At 46.5% G+C, this 18,826-nt stretch overlaps 1 protein-coding gene across 1 annotated transcript in view; it reads right to left on the reverse strand.

Moving 5' to 3' along the window:
- parp1 (poly (ADP-ribose) polymerase 1) overlaps positions 1-18,191 on the reverse strand; it is a 70,025-nt gene extending 51,834 nt beyond the window's left edge. The window contains exons 1-4 of the mRNA XM_080193026.1: positions 17,973-18,191; positions 11,077-11,239; positions 8,346-8,461; positions 4,223-4,437 (exon numbers count right to left, since the gene is read on the reverse strand). Of these exons, the coding sequence (XP_080049152.1) occupies positions 4,223-4,437; positions 8,346-8,461; positions 11,077-11,239; positions 17,973-18,086 (608 nt within the window). The 5' untranslated portion in view covers positions 18,087-18,191. The remainder of the gene's footprint in view (positions 1-4,222; positions 4,438-8,345; positions 8,462-11,076; positions 11,240-17,972) is intronic.
- Positions 18,192-18,826: the final 635 nt, after the last annotated feature.

The following is an 18,826-nucleotide window of genomic DNA, read 5'->3' on the forward strand; positions in this document are numbered from 1 at the left end:
CCTCATAGAACTCCAATAAATTTGTCAGGCACAACTTCCCCTTAACGAAACCGTGCTGCGTCTGCTCTATCAAGCAATTCCCCTCAAGATGCCTCGCTATTTCCTCCTTGATGACGGATTCTAACATTTTACCTACAACAGACATTAAACTAACCGGCCTATAATTCCCTGCCTTTTGCCTGCCACCCTTCTTAAACAACAGCGTAACATTAGCCGTTTTCCAATCTTCCAGCACTTCCCCGGAATCCAGCGATGTCTGGAAAATAACCACCAAGGCATCCGCTATCACCTCCGCCATTTCTTTCAGAACCCTTGGATGCATTCCATCCGGTCCTGGGGACTTGTCCACAATCAGTCCCTCCAGTCTGTCGAGCACCGCCTCTCTAGTAACAATAATGTCATTGAGACCCTCCACTCCTACCACCTTTCCATTGCTAACACCCAGCAAATTATTCACGTCTTCCTCCATGAAGACCGAAACAAAAAAGTTATTCAAGACCTCAGCCATTTCCCCATCCCCTACCACTAAGTCCCCCCTCTCATCCTCTAAGGGTCCAACGTTCACCCTAGCCAGCCTCTTCCTTTTTATATATTTATAAAAACTCTTGCTATCCTTTTTTATATTAAGCGCTAGCCCAGCTTCATAGTTTCTCCTATCTTTATCAACTTTATCTTTATCAACTTCTTTGTCAATCTTTGTTGACACTTAAACCTCTCCCAATCCTCTTCTCGCCCACTACTCTTAGCTACTCTAAACGCCTCTGCTTTTAACTTAACACTTTCCTTCACCTCCTTCGTTATCCACGGCTTATTACCTCTCCTCCTACGGTCCTTTTTAACCATCAGAATAAATTTCTGCTGAGCACCAAGAAAGATCTCCTTAAAGATCCTCCACTGCTCCTCAGCAGACCTACCTTCCAACGCGCTCCCCCAGTCCACATTCGCCAATTCTTCTCTCATCCGACCGTACTCCCCTCTGTTCAAACAAAGGACGCGTGTCTGGGAACCCACTTTCTCCTCCTCCATCTGCACCAGAAACTCCACCATACAATGATCACTCTCCCCAAGAGGATCCTTCACTGCAAGGTCCCTAATTCTACCCGCCTCATTACATAACACCAGATCCAAGATAGCTCGCTCCCTCGTCAGCTCCAACACACACTGTTCAAGGAAACTATCCCGGCAGCATTCCAAGAACTCCTCCTCGAGCCCACCGTGTCCAACATGGGTCGACCAATCAATATGTAGATTGAAATCTCCCATAATTACGGCCGTTCCATTCCTGCACGCCGCACTTATTTGCGCGTTAACAGCCCGCCCCACCTCCAGATCATTATTCGGGGGCCTATAGACGACACCCACCAGCGTCTTCCTCCCCTTGCTGTTCCTAATCTCCACCCACAATGATTCCACGTTCTGCTCTTTGGTTCCTATATCATCCCTTGCTACCACCCTGATGCTATCCTTAATCAGCAGAGCTACGCCCCCCCCCCCTTTTTCCTCTCGCCTATCCTTCCTAAACACTTGATACCCCTGGACATTCAGCTCCCAGTCCCTGTCACCTTGCAGCCACGTCTCTGTAATGGCCACCAGATCATATCCATTTGTGCTGATCTGCGCCACCAGCTCATCCACTTTATTCCGAATGCTTCGTGCATTCAGATATAAAGTGCCTTCATCCCAGCCTTCACCTGGACCCTATTTGCCAGAATGCCACCAACCATACTCACGCCCCCCCCACTCCCTTTATTATTGAGACATCCTCGGCCTCTTCCCTCACCTGTACCCTCTCCTTAACTTTCGACCCCGTAATGTCACCTACCTTTGCCGCCCCCACACCCCCCCCCCCCACCCACCCCCCCCCACCCACCCCTCCCCCACCCACCCCTCCCCCACCCACCCCTCCCCCACCCCCCCCCCCCCCCACAACTAATTAGTTTAAAGCCCTGTCTACAGTCCTCTTTACTCTATTCGCCAGCACTCTGGTCCCAGCACGGTTCAGACCAACCCCATCCCACCCGAACACGTCCCACCTACCCCAATACTGATGCCAATGCCCCATATATTCAAACCCATTCCTCCCACACCAATCCCTGAGCCACCCATTCACTTCCTTAATCTTATCAACCTTACGCCCGTCTGCACTCGGTTCAGGCAGTAGCCCAGAGATAACCACCTTGTCGGTTCTACTTTTTAATTCCATTCCCAGCTTTTCATACTCCCTCCCCAGACCCTCAGTTTGCATTTTGCCTACGTCGCTGGCACCCACATGTACCACAACGACCAGATTCTCACGCTCCCATTCCAGGTTCCTCTGCAGCCCAGATGTGACATCCCGGACCCGAGCACCAGGCAGACAACACACCCTTCTGTGCACTTTGTCACTGTGACAAAGGACAGTGTCAATACCCTTCACCCCACTATCCCCAATTACTACTACATTCCTTTTCACCTTCTCTTTGCCTATGTCCTGCTGCATCACTGTACCGTGTGCAGTTTGCTCACCTCCCTCGTTCTCGTCCAGACTGGAAGCAAGAACCTCAAACCTGTTATGTAGATTGAGAGGCTGAGGCATCCGCTCCCCACCCCACTTCCTCCGCTCCCCACCCCCCTTCCTCCGCTCAACAGTCCCCTCTTGTTCCTGACCGTTAGAGTTAGCCAGTCTGGGGGGGGGGGGTGGATGTCACTTGCACCCCATTGACAATGGCACCCTCTCTCCCCCTGATGAGCCTCAGTGTCTGTAGCTCAGAGGCCAGCTCATCTACCTTGAGCTGGAGCTCCTCCAGCAACCTGCACTTACTGCAGACATGGTCACTGGGAAGGACCCTGGGGTCCACCAGCTCCCACATCATACAGAAACAACACATCACATGCCCCTCCATTATTCACTGTAGTAATATTGAAAATTTCCACACGAACTTACCTGGCCCTTTTTCTCCCCAGCCCTTTTGATCCTAAGCCCTAATAGCTCACTCTGCTTCCCACTCACTCCGCTGCCCGCTGTCTACACCAGGCCTCCTTTTAAACCTGGCGCTGTTTTAAAGCCTGCTCCTCCACAACTCCCTGCAATCCACTCCCTTAGAATTCTTAAAGCGGTAAATACAAAAAGCCCGCAAAAATGCTTTTAAATGATTTAAACAGTTCTACAAGGTAAGTTCTTACTACAAAAGTGCTTTAAGCTTATTTAAACAGGTTTTTAACAGGTAATTTCTTATCTGTCTCTCTGCTCCTTCACTCGGCTGCTCCAGCATCCTATCACTGTCTTGTTGCAACTTCTGACATCCCTCCAACACTATCCACAACACCTCCAACCTTCATGTCATCAGCAAACTTACCAACCCACTTCCTCATCCACGTTACTTATAAAAATCACAAACAGCAAGGGTCCCAGAACAGATCCCTGGGGCACTCCACTGGTGACCGGCCACTGTGCAGAAAAAGACCCATCTACAACCACTCTTTGCCTTCTGTGGTAAAGCCAGTACTGGATCCACAAAGCAATGTCCCCTTGGATCCCATACCCCCTCACTTTCTCAATAAGCCTTGCATGGGGGATTTTATTGAATGCCTTGCTGAAGTCCATATAAACCACATCTACTGCTCTTCCTTTGTCAATGTGTTTGGACACATTCTCAAAAAATTCAATCAGGCTCGTAATTCAAGATCTGCCTTTGACAAAACTGTGCTATTTTTGACCATAATATACCTCTCCGAATGTTCATAAATCCTGCCTCTCAGGATCTTCTCCATCAACTTACCAAGCACTGAGGTTAGACTCAATGGTCGATAATTTCCTGGGCTATCTCTTCTCCCTTTCTTGAATAAAGGAACCACATCTGCAATCCTCCGGAACCTCTCCCGTCTCCAATGATGATGCAAAGATCATCGCCTGAGGTTCAGCAATCTCTTCCCTTGCCTCCCACAGTAACCTGGGGTACATCCCATCTGGTCCTGACGACTTATCTAACTGGACGCTTTTCAAAAGCTCCAACACATCCTCTTTCTTAATGTCAACATATTCAAGCTTTACAGTTCGCTGCAAGCCTACACTACAACCACCAAGATCCTTTTCCACTGTGAATACTGAAGTAAAGTATTCATTGAGTACCTCTGCTATTTCTTCCGGTTCTATACAAATAATGATACCTGGGAGTGTTGTAAGCATTTGAGTGTGGAGGAAACCATAGTTAACACATTTGCATTTTCATGAATAGATAAATACCCCTCACTCTTGACAGCTGGCAGCTGCTTCTTTAGTTGTCCCTTGTCTTCTGCACTCAAAACACTGAAGCCCTTTAGTTGTGTGGCACTGTAGGTGGGGAGAAAGCCAAGTTCTGCTTTACTAGCCACAAAGCAGTCAGGATGGTACCAGTGATCGATCATCCCCAACTGCGGCTTCTCAGGGTTGATCATTTTCTTGGAGATACGGACGGTATCCTGTGTGGTAGACATGCAACAGAATTTTTAAAGCAAAGTGAGACTCTAAATCACTTTAAACATTTACTCCCACCACCCCATCAGCGTGCACCATCTACAACTTCCACTTCAGCAACTCACTGAAACAGCACCCTACAAATCCACCATCACTACCACATAGAAGGACAAGCACAGCACATGCATGGGAACACCACCACCTGGAGGTTCCCCTTCGAGTTAGTCACCACCCTGACTTGGAAATATGTCACCATTCCTCCACTGTCACAAAATCCTGGAACGCCCTCCCTAAAAGCACTGTGGGTGCACCTACACCGCATGGTTTACATTGGTTCAAGGAAGTGGCTCATCACCATCCCTAATTATACTTGAGACGGTGATGAACTGACTTGTCAGTGGCATCTGCATCACAAGATTGAACACAATGACAGTAAATTCACCAGTCATTCATTTATATTAAAACAATACTTAAATATCCAGCAGCAAAATATTAGCTCTATTGCCAGAGGCTCCTCAACACGCCATAAGACTATAAGACAAAGGCAGAATGAGGCCACGTGCTCTGCCATTCAATCAGGCTGATATTTTTCTCATTCCCATTCTCCTGCCTTCTCCCCATAACTCCTGTTCCCCTTATTAATCAAGAACCCATCTATCTCTGTCTTAAAGACACTCAACGACCTGGCCTCCACAGCCTTCTGCGGCAAAGAGTTCCACAGATTCACCATAGAACATTACAGCGCAGTACAGGCCCTTCAGCCCTCGATGTTGCGCCAACCAGTGGAACCAATCTAATGACCCTCTAACCTAAACTATTCCACTCTCTGGCTGAAGAAATTCCTCCTCATCTCTGTTTTAAAGGATTGTCCCTTTAGTCTGAGGTGGTGCCGTCTGGTTCTAGGTTTTTCTACTAGTGGAAACATCCTTTCCACATCCACTCTATCCAAGCCGCGCAGTAAGTTTCAATAAGATCCCCTTCATCCTTCTGAACTCCGATGAGTACAGACCCAGAGTCCTCAACCGTTCCTCATGCAACAAGCTCTTCATTCCAGGGATCATTCTTGTGAATCTCCTCTGGACCCTTTCCAAGGCCAGCACATCCTTCCTTAGGTAATGCCAACAACGTGCATTTTCATGTGAGCCTCCTGCTGTGGGGAGAAACCTGAAAGGAGCTGAACTCAATTCTGCCCTCAGCAGACATCCACACAGCTACTTTCCGGGAGGAGGTACTGGAGGAATGGTGGCTGGACAGAGTGGGAATGGTTATTGCTAGAGCAGCGAAGAAGACCACTTGTATCAATCCACTTCCAACCCAAGAAAGCCTCGGTGTAACACCTCAGCTAGAAGGCAATAACTTTGACAGTGCAGCACTCCCTCACTATTGCACTCGTGTGCTAGCTAAAATTATGGGTTCAACTCTTTTGGGACTATAAACCACTGATTCAGAGCAATGAATACTACTAAAAATAACACTAAATGAGAGTGTTTATCTTCCTTCTGTATTACCAATGCAATTTTGAAAAATATATAGTGCAAAAAGAGGTTCCAATAGCCAGACTGTTTTATTGTAACATGACCACAACACCCACACTGTGTTAGACTAACTAGGCCCCAACTCCCAAGCTGTATTAAAAGAAGAACGAAGACCTTCCAAGCCTGTGCTGATCATGATGCCCTAACTAAACTAAAACTTTCTGCCCTTACTTGGTTTGTATTCCTCTAGTTCCTCCTTATTCATCCATGTGCTCTTAAATGTTGCTAATGTACCTGCTTCCACCATCTCCGCTGGCAGCGCTTTCCGGACACCCACCACTCTCTGCATGAACAATATCTCCTGCACATCTCCCTTAAACTTTCCCCCTCTCATTTTGAACCTGTGCCAATTGACACTTCCACCTTGGGAAAAATCCTCTGGCTATGCACCATTGTCTATACCTCTCATAATTCTGTCGACCTTTATCAGGTCGCTCCTCAGCCTCCAGCTTTGCAGTGAAAACAATCCTAGTTTATTCAACCTCTCCTCGTAGCCAACACCCTGGTGAATCTTCTTTGCGCTCTCTCCAAAGCTTCCAAGTCCTTCTGGTAGTGTGGTGACCAGAATGTCAAGCAATACTATAAATGTGGCCTAATCAAAGTTTTATGTAGCTGCAACATGATTTCCCAACTCCTGCACTCAATGCCCCACCTGATGAAGATAAGCAGGTCAAACGCTTTCTTAATCACCTTGGCCACCTGTGTTGCCACTTTTAGAGAACTGTGGATCTGCACGCCCAGATCCCTCTGTATGTTAATGTTCCTAAGAGTTCTGCTATTTACAGTATAAATTCACACCTAATTTGATGCTCCAAAATGCAATACCTTGCATTTGTCCGGATCAAACTCCATCTGTCACTTCTGTGACAGAGTCTCCAATCTATCAATATCCTGTTGTATCCTCCGTCAATGTGGAGAGTCTGCAGAAGGATCTAGATAGGCTGGGCGAATGGGCCAGGAAATGGCAAATGGAATTTAATGTTGGCAAGTGTGAGGTGGTCCACTTTGATAGGAAGAATGGTAGGAAGGAATATTACTTACGGGGCGAAAAACTGCAGCAGGCGACGGTGCAGAGGGACCTCGGGGTCCTTGTGCATGAGTCGCAAAAACCCAGCTTGCAGGTGCAGCAGGTGGTCAGGAAGGCAAATGGGATGCTGGCCTTCATAGCGAGGGGGATTGAATATAAAAGTAGGGAGGTCTTGCTGCAGCTGTATAGGGCATTGGTGAGGCCGCAGCTGGAGTACTGTGTGCAGTTTTGGGCGCCGTACCTGCGCAAAGATATTTTGGCCTTGGAGGGAGTGCAGAGGAGGTTTACTAGGCTGATACCGGAGTTGAGGGGGTTGAGCTATGAGGAGAGGCTGAATAAACTGGGCTTGTACTCGTTAAGAGTTTAGAAGAATGAGGGGAGATCTCATTGAGACGTTTAAGATGATGAATGGGATGGATAGGATAGAGGTGGAGAGACTCTTCCCGCTCAAAAAAGACAGTAGGACTAGGGGGCACAGCCTCAAGATAAAAGGGGGGCGGTTTAGAACGGAGTTGAGGAGGAACTTCTTCACTCAAAGGGTGGTGAATCTCTGGAATTCTCTGCCCGTTGAAGTGCTGGAGGCTGCCTCACTAAATATTTTTAAGACGCGGGTTGATGGGTTTTTGATAAGAGAGGGGATTAAGGGTTATGGGGAGAGGGCGGGAAAGTGGAACTGAGCAGCGACAGATCAGCCATGATCTTATTGAATGGCGGGGCAGGCTCGAAGGGCTAGATGGCCTACTCCTGCTCCTATTTCTTATGTTATGTTCTAATCCCAGCACTATCAGCAATTCCACCAATCTTCATGTCATCCGCAAACTTACTAATCAGACCATCCACATTTTCCTCCAGATCATCTATATATAGTATAAACAATAGCGGTCCCAGCACTGATCCTTGCAAACACCACCAGGTACAGATCTCCATTCTGGAAAACACCAATCCACCTTGGTTATAGAAGACTCTGCCTTCTATAACCAAGCCAGTCCATATCCATCTAGCCAGCCCACCCTGAATCCCTTGTGATTTTAGTCTTTGTACCAGTCTGCTATGTGGGACCTTGTCAAATGCCTTACTAAAATCCATATAAACTACATCCACAGCCCTTCCTCATCAATTATCTTTGTCACCCCTTCAAAAAGGCTATTCTAACTAGTCCCCAATTCCCAGACTGCATTAGACTAACTGGGCCTCAACTCCCAGACTGTGCCATTCTAATCAACCCTCAACTCCCAGACTGTTATTCAAACTCGGCCTGAACACTCAGACAGCATTATTCTAACCAGGTCCCAACTCCAAAACAGTTCATTCGCACCCCTCAATGCTAGAAGTGATTTCACAATTCACTCACCTTTTCTATTTTTTTACTGCAGCCTTTACACACGCTCCTGTTCGATTTGGCGTATTCAACTATAAAGTCATTCAGGGTCTTCTCCCCTTTTCCCTCTCCCTGCTCGCCACTCTTTCCTGTGTGGTTAAAAAAACACGTTTGACCAGGACCCCAATACCTGCATGCTTAGGAGGCAGTGGACAATGAGTTCATGTTTTAGACATATAAGTGACACAATACAGCCATAATTTATGCCTTGTGGATCCAGCTTCTTATCTGCTGAAGAAATTGGTGCAGCTGGAATTGTTCTCCTCAGGCCTGCATTTACAAGTTTGCTTGTTAAAGGTGATTAAGGAGAGATTTGATCAAAGTGGCCCACGTTACAAAGGTTTTTAATAAAAATATACATGAAGGATAAAACATGACAAAGATGCAGTGAAAAGGCAGGGGCAGCATGGTGGCATTGTGGTTAGCACTGCTGCCACAGAGCACCAGGTTTGGGTCACCATATGTGTGGAGTCTACATGTTCTCCCTATGTCTATGTAGGTTTCCTCGGAGTGTTCCGGTTTCTTCCCACACTCCAAAGACGTATGGGTTAGGTGGATTAGTCATGCTAAATTGCACCTTAGTGTCGGGGGACTAGCTAGGTAAATACATGGGGTTACCAGGATAGGGCCGGAGTGGGATTGTTGTTGGTATAGGCTCGATGGGCAAAATGGCCTCCTTCTGCACTGTATGGATTCTGATTCTATGAATGAAATTTAAAAGAACATGATGGGCCTAATGGCCTCCTCCTATATCATTGTGTGATTAGATGTTAGGAGTATAAACGAAGTTTAAGTATGCGCTCTCCTCAATTTGCCGATACCTCAAGTCTTGATATTGATTCCTCAAGAAGGATGTGAATACACTGAAGGGAATGCAGAGGGGGTTTAACAGGATGCAGTCTAGGATAGAACATTTAAGTTACGAAGGGAGGTTGGAAAGGCTTGGGTTGTTTTCATTGGAGTGGAGAAGGCTGAGGGGGCGACCTGATGGAGGTGTTCAAGATTATGAGGGGCATAGACAGAGTGGATAGGGAGCAGCTGTTCCCCTTAGTTGAAGGGTCTGTTATGAGGGACAGAAATTTAAAGTGAGGAGTGGGAGGTGTGTGTGTGTGGGGGGGGATTTGAGAAAAAACCTTTTTCTCAGAGGGTGTGCTGTTCTGGAATGCACTGCCTGGGAGGGTGGTGGAGGCGGGATGCCTCACATCCTTTAAAAAGTACCTGGATAAGTACTTGGCACGCCATAGCACTTAAGACTATGGGCTAAGTACTGACAAGTGGGATTAGGTGAGCAGGTTAGGGCATTTCATGTGTCGGTGCAGACTCAATGGGCTGAAGGGCCTCTTCTCATTGCAGTAATCTGTGATTCTGATTCTGCTGAAGCCAGCAGGTCTCCATGTTATAATTCAGGATTAATTCACCAATAAGACTGAGAACAGCCCTTGCCAAAACTCCAGGACAATGACATTCAAATAGGGCAAAATAGGCAGGTCAGGAAGTATCACTGTAGATAAAAGAATGATGCCAGTTCACCATGTCTCACAGACACAGCTCAGGTTGGAAACAGGCAGAGAGGAAAAACAATCATGATGTAAAACAACAAAAATGCTCCCATCTTCCTCAAGTCCTGAGGCTGGTTAACGCAGACAGGGAGGACTGACGTTGCGAGTCTGGATGTTCAGGTGGCTTTTTGCCAAGAATCTGTTTTGTGAAAATTTGCATGGTGAGTTGGGATGGTGAAGAGTCAGGTTTCCACTGTATGTAAATAAAAATCAGGAGATTTACTTTGGAAAACCATTGCCAAGATTGTGTAATTGAAACATTACAAGAAACTTCAGTTTTATTCAGCTTTGAATAGAATACATTAAGCACCTCAGTATAATCCAATGTCCTGTAAGCAGCACATCTGGAGTGACAAACCTTGGACGTCTGTGGTCTTTATGGTAATAAAGATTTGACACTAAGGATTAACAAGTTACCAAATTACCCAACTAATCAAAACCACTATAACCCTCAATGGGAACAGCTCTGAAAACCGGGCAATTGGTTCATTTGTTTTAAAGCCAGAATCAGAGTGATCCACCATCTTGAATTTTTATCTATGTGAAAACTAACTTTAACAATCTAATTAAAAAGCAACAGAACAATTCTGAATAAAATGCTTATTACTCATCAAACTGCCTAAACTGAGTTGTAAATGCCAGGATGAGAAGAGAAAGAGAAAACTGGGAAAAAGGACAGTCTCTTTCCTCATTCTGTTTTGATTTTTTTTAATTTTGAAAGCCAAGCAAATCCCTAAGTGGAAGAGGTAGAATAAGACGGGGGCACTAAGCCTGAGGTAAGTGATAACAGAACATAGAAATTAGCAGAGGTAGGCCATTTGGCCCTTCAAGCTGCTCCACCATTCATTTTAATCATGGCCAATCATCAAATTCAATATCCTGATCCTGTCTTCCTCCCATATCCCTTGATTCCTTTAGCCACAAGAGCTATATCTAATTTCTTCTTGAAATTAGACGTTTTGACCTTAACTACATTCTGTGGCAGTGAATTCCACACATTCACCACCCTCTGAGTGAAGGAATTTCTCCTCACCTCAGTTCTAAAAGGTTTACCCCTTATCCTCAAACTAAACTATGACCCCTAGTTCTGGACTCTGCCACTAGGCTGTTGCCAGCAGAAATATAAAAGTTACAATATATCATACCTCCTCCTGCCCCACCGGTTTCAATGGCTTTTTTAATCTTCTCCTGGTCGTCCCACCGAAGGTCCGACAATCCGTCCACATCTGAGGCTGACACCACCCGGGCTCGCTTCCAGAAACAGGCGTAGTGGTGCCAGTGGGGTACCTTCCCGTCAAACATCGGTGACTGTAAGGATACACAATTCACACAACAGTCACACTGGGGTAACTTTGACACTGAAGAATGTTGGCACTTAGCGTTACAGCCCTTCCCCAATCATGGGGGTATCTGTACGAGTTCTAATTGTTGTTTTGAATCCTAGTTTGAGGTGATCATTTGGATTGATAGTCGGGAACGTTGAAAAAGGAGGAAAGAAAGAAAATAGAAGGTGATGTAAGGAAGTCCCAATGTGGAAATGTTATCACTGCTGTAATATAGCAAATGTGGCGGCCAATTTGCATGTGGCAATTCCAGGCACAGTAAGTGATAATGACTAGATAAATGTTTGAACGATGTTGACTGGTAGATACATATCAGTCTGGAAAGGCAGGAAAAACTCCTGGCTTCAAAATAGACCTGTGAGATCTTTTAAATCCACCTGAGGACAAATGGGGGCCAACGTTCAACAGTTCATTCAAAAGACAGCATCTCCCAACAGTACTGACCTCCTTCAGTACTGCATTCGACACATCAGCCTGGATTGTGTGCTCCAGCCTTTGGAGTGTGGGGTAGCACAGTGGTTAGCACTGCTGCCTCACAGCAAGGACCCGAGTTTGATTCCTGGCTTCGGTCACTGTCGATGCAGAGCCTGCACAGTGTCTGCGTGGGTTTCCTCCCACAGTCTGGGAGGTAGGTGCAGTGGCCATGCTAAATTCTCTGTCAGTGAACCCGAACAGGTGCTGGAGTCTGGCATCTCGGGATTTTTGATGTGGATATGCTGGCGTTGGACTGGGGTAAACACAGTAAAAAGTCTGACAACACCAGGTTTAAGTCCAACCGATTTATTTGATAGTACACTCACTAGCTTTCAGGGTTAGTCCCTTCGTCAGGTGAATGGAGAGTTCTGGCCTCAGACACAGCATATAAAGCACAGACAGTTTACAGATTACTGATTAGAATATGAATCTTTACACCTAACCTGCTGTTCAAGTCTTAAAGTGGCTGACAATGTGAGTGGAAGGAGCACTGATCACAAGTTAAAGAGATAAACCCAGGCAAGTCACGGGGGTTACAGATAGTGCGACATGAACCCAAGATCCTTAGGTTCATTTTCACAGTACTTCATTGCAGTGTTACTGTAAGCCGACTTGTGACACTAATAAATAAACTTTTTAAACTGAAGTTTGAACAGAACCTCAATCTTCAGCAGGTAAAAATGTTCAGCCTTTGTTCTAAGGTTCTGAAGGGCATACTTGGACCAACTGACTGTTTAAGGTAAGGTGGACTGTAATCTGATCGTTAACTTTTGTCCTAGTTTAACCTCACTGATAACATATTCGCATCAGTCACTCAGGTGCTGCAGCACATAATCTAGGTCAAGGCTTGAAATATTAAAACGAGCTCTGTTACTTCAGTTGTACATCTTATGATCCAATTACATGATCCAGGATAAAAGAGTTCCCTCAGTATTCCAGCTGGCACCTTTCTTGAATAAATTGGTCAACATTTAGCCTTGCCTCTTTGTCCAATGTGGCTGCAACGGAACCAAGCTGCAAACAATTCCTTGCTCCGAGATTTTTTCTGAGCGATTATAACTCGGAAACTGGCTTGTTGGCCGAATCACATGTCTAAGGTGAAACAAATGCGGTCATGGTCTCTGTTCCAGTCACCAAGTCTGCAGCCTCAAGTCTGAATGCATCTATCTCCCTGTAGTGGAAATTTCACTATCACTGTAAATAATTTGATATGGTGCCATATAAATGCCAGGCCTGATTTCTATAAGGGTATGAGTCTGTGTGATACTGGGTACAGCAGAGTGCCCTGGCTATTATTTATCACTCAACCAACATCACTGAAAGAAAGAGAGATTATCTGGCCATTAACAAACTGTCCTTTGTAGGATCTTGCTGTGCACCAATTGGCTGTCGTATTTCCTACTTTACAATAGTCATTGCAATTTAAACTAAGTACGTGAGAGGAGGGCAAGGCCAGCAGTGAGCCAAACCAGTAAACCTTGCACTCACTATCAACATCAACATGCATTCATATAGCACCTTTAATACAGTAATAGATTCCAAGGCACTTTGGAGGCAATCAAAATGTACAAAGAACAACAAAATTACAGCAGAGAAATAGGCTCTTCAGCCTTCCGAGTCTGCATCGATGATTCTGCCTGACTGAACTAAAACCCCCTACCCTTCTGGGGACCATATCGCTCTATCTCCATCCTATGTAATGCACAGAATCCCTAGAGTGCAGAAGGAGCCCATTCAGCCAGCACCGACAACAATCCGACCCAGGCCCCAAGTCCTTAATCCTAAGTACTTATCCTGCTAATCCTGCTGACATTAAGGGGCTATTTAGCATCACCAATCAATCTAACCTGCATGAGGGGCTTTTAGAACAAGTGACCAAAATTTGGTCAGACAGACAGATTTAAGCAGCATCTTGAGAAAAGGTAGGGAAATAGTGAGGTTTATGGACAGAATTGCAAAGAGGGCCCAGACAGGTGAAAAAATGCTTCCTCTCGCAAAAAGAGTGAGCAGCATGTGGGAATGAGCTCCTGGAGGCAGCTGCTGGAACTATTTCAGGGAACAGCTGGTCCATGCAATGGGAGGGAAGAGCGAGATGGCTGGGCATTTCCACAGGAATTAACAAACAGATGGGCCGAATGGCTTTCCTCGTTCACACGGAGTGTCATCGCTGTTACAATGCTAACAAACCAAGACAGGTTAGTGCACCATCATCCCCAACCTACCATTGTTCTCAAGGTACATGTCATCAAACCCAGCAATCAGTGGCAAAATAGTGCAGTCCTGAGATGACCTGATAGAGATCAGGGGGGCGGGGGGAGATAGATGATTCGTGGGATGCAGGATTGTCGCGTGAGGCGACAATGTGTCGACTAGACCTCAGCCTATATTCCCTGGAGTCTGGAAGAATGAGACGGAATCTCACCGTAACTTATAAAATTCTGACTGGGCTGCACAGACTGGATTCAGGGTTAGCGTGTCCTTGGCTGGGAGAGGTCTAGCACAAGGCGTCACAATCTCAGGATACAGAGTTAGGCCGTTTAGAACTGAGATTGAGAAAATGTTCTGTCTTCAAGAGGGTGAAGAATGTGGAATTCTTTATCGCAGAAGACTGTGGAGGCCAAATTACTCAAGAAGGAAAAGGATACATTTCTAGGCTCTAAAGATGTTGAGGTGTTTGGGGAGAGTGCGGAAATATGGCATTGCGATAGAGGATCAGCCACGATCACACTGAGTGGTGGAGAAGGCTCGAAGGGCTGAATGGCCTACTCCAGTTTCGTGCTGTTGTTGGTGAGGGAATCCGAAACCAAGGGTCATAAATAGAAGACAGAAATTAATAAATTGGATAGGAAATCCAGAAACCTCTATCCTGTGTGGTTAGAATGGGAAACTTGCCATCACAGTTGAAGGGAATGGAGTGTATATATTCAAGGGGAACTGAGATAAGCATGTGCGAGAGGAAGAGCGAGACAGCTTTGTTTATGGGGTGAGAAAGATAGGTGGAGACTCGTGAGGAACATGGCCTGGTGGGGCCAGGCAGCCTGTTTCTGTGCTGTAAATTCTACACAAGTGTTTCTGCCACCAGCAGCTTGTGACCTGGACACTAAAGCGGTGGCAACATTAGCAGAGACAACTCCGCACCATAAAGTGACAGAGCGAGGCTGTTCTATATCTTAATAATGAGCGTCCAATCTTGACTAGTGCTGAGTGCCTCAAAACGCAAGGCATCCCATTCCACAGGATTCGCATTCCTCACCTCAATAAACACAAAACTCACCAAACCGAGTGATACTTAACCCAGGTCACTGTCTTTCAGCACGACAGCATTGAATGGTTACAGCACAGGAAGGTAATTTAGCCCACTGAATCCATGAGTTTCCTACACGAGCAACGCAGTCCCACACAACCTTTTTCCCTGTAACCCCTCAAAGTTCTCCCTTCAGCTGTTTAATCTAATTCCTTTTGGAAAGCGACAATTGAATCTGTCTCCAACATGCCCTCCTGATCCTCGTCACATATCGCATAATGTCACTATTGATTCTTCTGCCATTCACTTTAGATCTGTCTCCTCTGGATCTTGATCCTTCTTCCAATGGGAATATTTCTCCCTATTATTCTACCCAGACCCTTTATGATTTTGAAGAGACTATTAAATTTCTTCTCAACCTTCTCTTCTCCAAGTTGGACAATCACAACTTCTCCAATATATCCCATTATGGTGGTCTTATCAGCAAACTTGAAAATCGAGTTGGAGCGGAATTTGGCCACACAGTCATACGTGTATAAGAAACGTAGTAAGGAGTTTTGTGGCTCCGGTATTGATGATGACTGTGGAGGAAGCATTGTTGTCTATCCTGACTGATTTCGGACTGTGGGTTAGGATTCAGTCACTGAGGGAAGAGCCAAACCCCAGGCCACAGAGTTTGGAGATGAGCTTTGTAAGAATAATGGTGCTGAAGGCTGAGCTGTAGTCAATAAGTAGGAGTCCGACATAAGTTTCTTTGTTATCCAGCGTGGAATGTAGGGCCAGGGAGATGGTTTCTGCTGTGGGCCTGTTGTGGCGACAGGCGAACTGTAGTGGATCCAGGCAATCTGGGAGGCTGGAGTTTACCCCTCTGCCATGACTAACCTTTCGAAACACTTCATAATGATGGATGAGAGAGCCACCAGCCCATAGTCATTAAGGCATGCTGCCTAGCTGAATGTGCAATGTCATGGGGATAAGGCATAAAAATGGGACTAAATAGAATGTTCTTTCAGTGGATGATGCAGGGTTGTTTGGCTGAATGGCCTCCTCCAACACTTAAAGATTCTGTGGATTTTGTTTCCCCTTTGCTTCCAAGTGGTAGCTGTTCACCATGCTGCCATTCACACCTCCTCTGAACATACCTTCTGTTTTTTTTATTTCTATTTCCTCTCCCTTTGGCTGTGCCCCACCAGCTGTGTGTTATTTAATGTCTGCTGCCTCCCATTCTCACACTGACCTCGCCTCATACTTACTTCCCCTTTCCCTCTTTCACTGCCTTAAAACCCATTGCCACCTTTCCCCACTTTCAATAAAATATTAACCTTATTTCTCTCTGCACAGATACTGCCAGCATTTCCAGCATTCATCTTATTTGACCTCTGGATCACTTTGCACATCTCTGCATCTTCCCTCTGCCTTCAATTGCTAACAAACAATGACTTGCTCCTCAGAATCTGATTCTGCCTTTCAAAGTGCAACCTTATAACTTACATAAAACAAAAGAGCCAACAGAGAGGCAGGCAGGATGAATCAAATGGAGGAAATACCAGGGCAAGTAATTTGAAGCTAAAGTTTATTAGTGTCACAAGTAAGCTTACGTGTAGTTATTGTGAAAATCCCCTAGTTGCCACACTCCGGCACTTGTTCCGGTACACAGAGGGAGAATTTAGCAAGGCCAAGCCACCTAACCAGTCATTTAGACTGTGGGAGGAAACTGTAGCACACAGAAGAAACCCACACAGATGTGGGGTGAATGTGCAGACTCCGCACAGACAGCGACCCAAACTGGGAATCGAACCCAGGTTCCTGGCTCTGTAAGGCAGCAGCGCTAACCACTGTGCTGTATCATAGAATCTGTATAGTGCAGGAGGGGGCCATTTAGCCCATCGAGTCTGCACTGACCACAATCCCACCCAGACCATATCCTTGTAACTCGATGAATTTGCCCTATTATTTGGGCGGCACGGTAGCACAGTGGTTAGCACTGCTGCTTCACAGCTCCAGGGTCCTGGGTTCGATTCCCGGCTCGGGTCCGTGTGGAGCTTGCACATTCTCCTCGTGTCTGCGTGGGTTTCCTCCGGGTACTCCAGTTTCCTCCCACAGTCCAAAGACGTGCGGGTTAGGCTGATTGGCCATGCTAAGAAATTGCCCCTTAGTATCCAGGGATGCGTAGGTTAGAAGGATTAGTGGGTACAATATACAAGGATATGGGGTGGGGCCTGGGTGGGATTGTGTTTGGTGCAGACTCGATGGGCCAAAAGACCTCTTTCTGCACTGTAGGGTTCTATGATACTAGTCCCCCTAACACTAAGGGGCACCTGTAGAAAACCCACACAGACATGGGCAAAATATGCAGACTCCGCACCGACAGTGACCAGGCCTGGAATTGAACCCAGGTACCTGGCGCTGCTAACCACTGTGCCAGCATGCCGTATCATTGAGGAGTTTAATGCATTATGGTGATACGGAGAAGGACAGCAATGATCTGCAATAACTCAATAATGATCTGGCAAATCAACTCCTAAATATACAGCTTTGCACATTAAAAAAAACAGAAAATATAAACAATTTTCAAATACAATAATAAGGGTTTAAGTTTTTGGGAGGACACTTTGAAGTGAAAAGACCCAGTTTTTGTTGATAGCCCTGCTGCATAATCAAAGTTGCAATGACTGAACATTACAGCTCAGTATGGGTAGGGCCTGCCTTCCAGTGAATCACCAACAAGACAAAACATATCCACCAGCTCAGCCTGCAAATGCATTTGCAAACACAAGGGATGCAAAAGCTGACCACCATAATAAAACCTGTGCTTCAATGCAGAGATAGGCACGGTTAGAAAGAAGGAAGGTTTGCATGGCACAGTATCAAACACTCTGGCCGGCCTGACTGTGCAGCACGAGGCCTTGCTGCTCTGCCGCAGGGGGAAAGCGGCTGAGAATACCGATCAGGCTGCAGGGAAGTTTCATTCCTAATGTACCTGCACCATGATTGCGAGCCGTAGGGAATCCTTGGCGATGGTTTCCGAGCATTTCTTACAGGAGGCCCGGCCGCTCTTGGCATACTCAGCTTTGAAGAGCTTCGCCTCAGCCATGTCGCTGCAAAGAGCGCGAGCAGAAGCAGCAGCAGCGCCGCGCGGGGGATGGGAGCAGCACGAGCCCGAGTGCCGAGCGGGGGAGGAAAGGGAAGCAGCGCGAGCGCCGCGCGGGGGACGACAGCAGCGCGAGCGGGGCCGCGCGGGCTGAGCAGCGCCGCTGATTGGCGCACGCGGTCACGCGGGCACTGAGAGCCACAGAACCGTTAGGAGGCCATTCTGCCCATGTGGCCCATGCCAGCCCCAGGACACCCAGGTGCCCTTTCTGCACCTTTCTGCACCTTGCCCTGTAGCTTACAGCACTTGAGGTGTGGATCCAGGTACTCTTTTTTTGAAAATAGTTTAGAGTCTCTGCCTCCACAGCTGACCCCGGCAACCAATTCCAGACACCCACCGCCCTCTGCGTAAAAAAAGTTTTTCCTCATGCCCTCTTTACACCTAGTGCCATTTGCCTTGAATCCCGTGTTCAATTCCAGGCTTGGATCACTGTCCTTGCGGAGTTTGAACATTTGCCCTGTGTCTGCATGGGTTTCCTCTGGGTGCTCCGGTTTCCTCCCACAGGATGAAAGATGTGCAGGTTGGGTATACTAACTTTGCTAAATTCTCCCTCAGTGTATCCAAACAGGCACTGGAGTGTGGTGACTAGGAGATTTTCACAATAACTTCATTGCAGTGTTAAAGCAAGCCTACGTGTGACACTAATAAATAAGCTTTAAATTCTACTCCCACTGCCACTTGAA

Source organism: Carcharhinus amblyrhynchos, chromosome 7 (genome assembly GCF_965287045.1).
Source record: "Carcharhinus amblyrhynchos chromosome 7, sCarAmb.v2.hapA, whole genome shotgun sequence".
Taxonomy (NCBI): domain Eukaryota; kingdom Metazoa; phylum Chordata; class Chondrichthyes; order Carcharhiniformes; family Carcharhinidae; genus Carcharhinus; species Carcharhinus amblyrhynchos.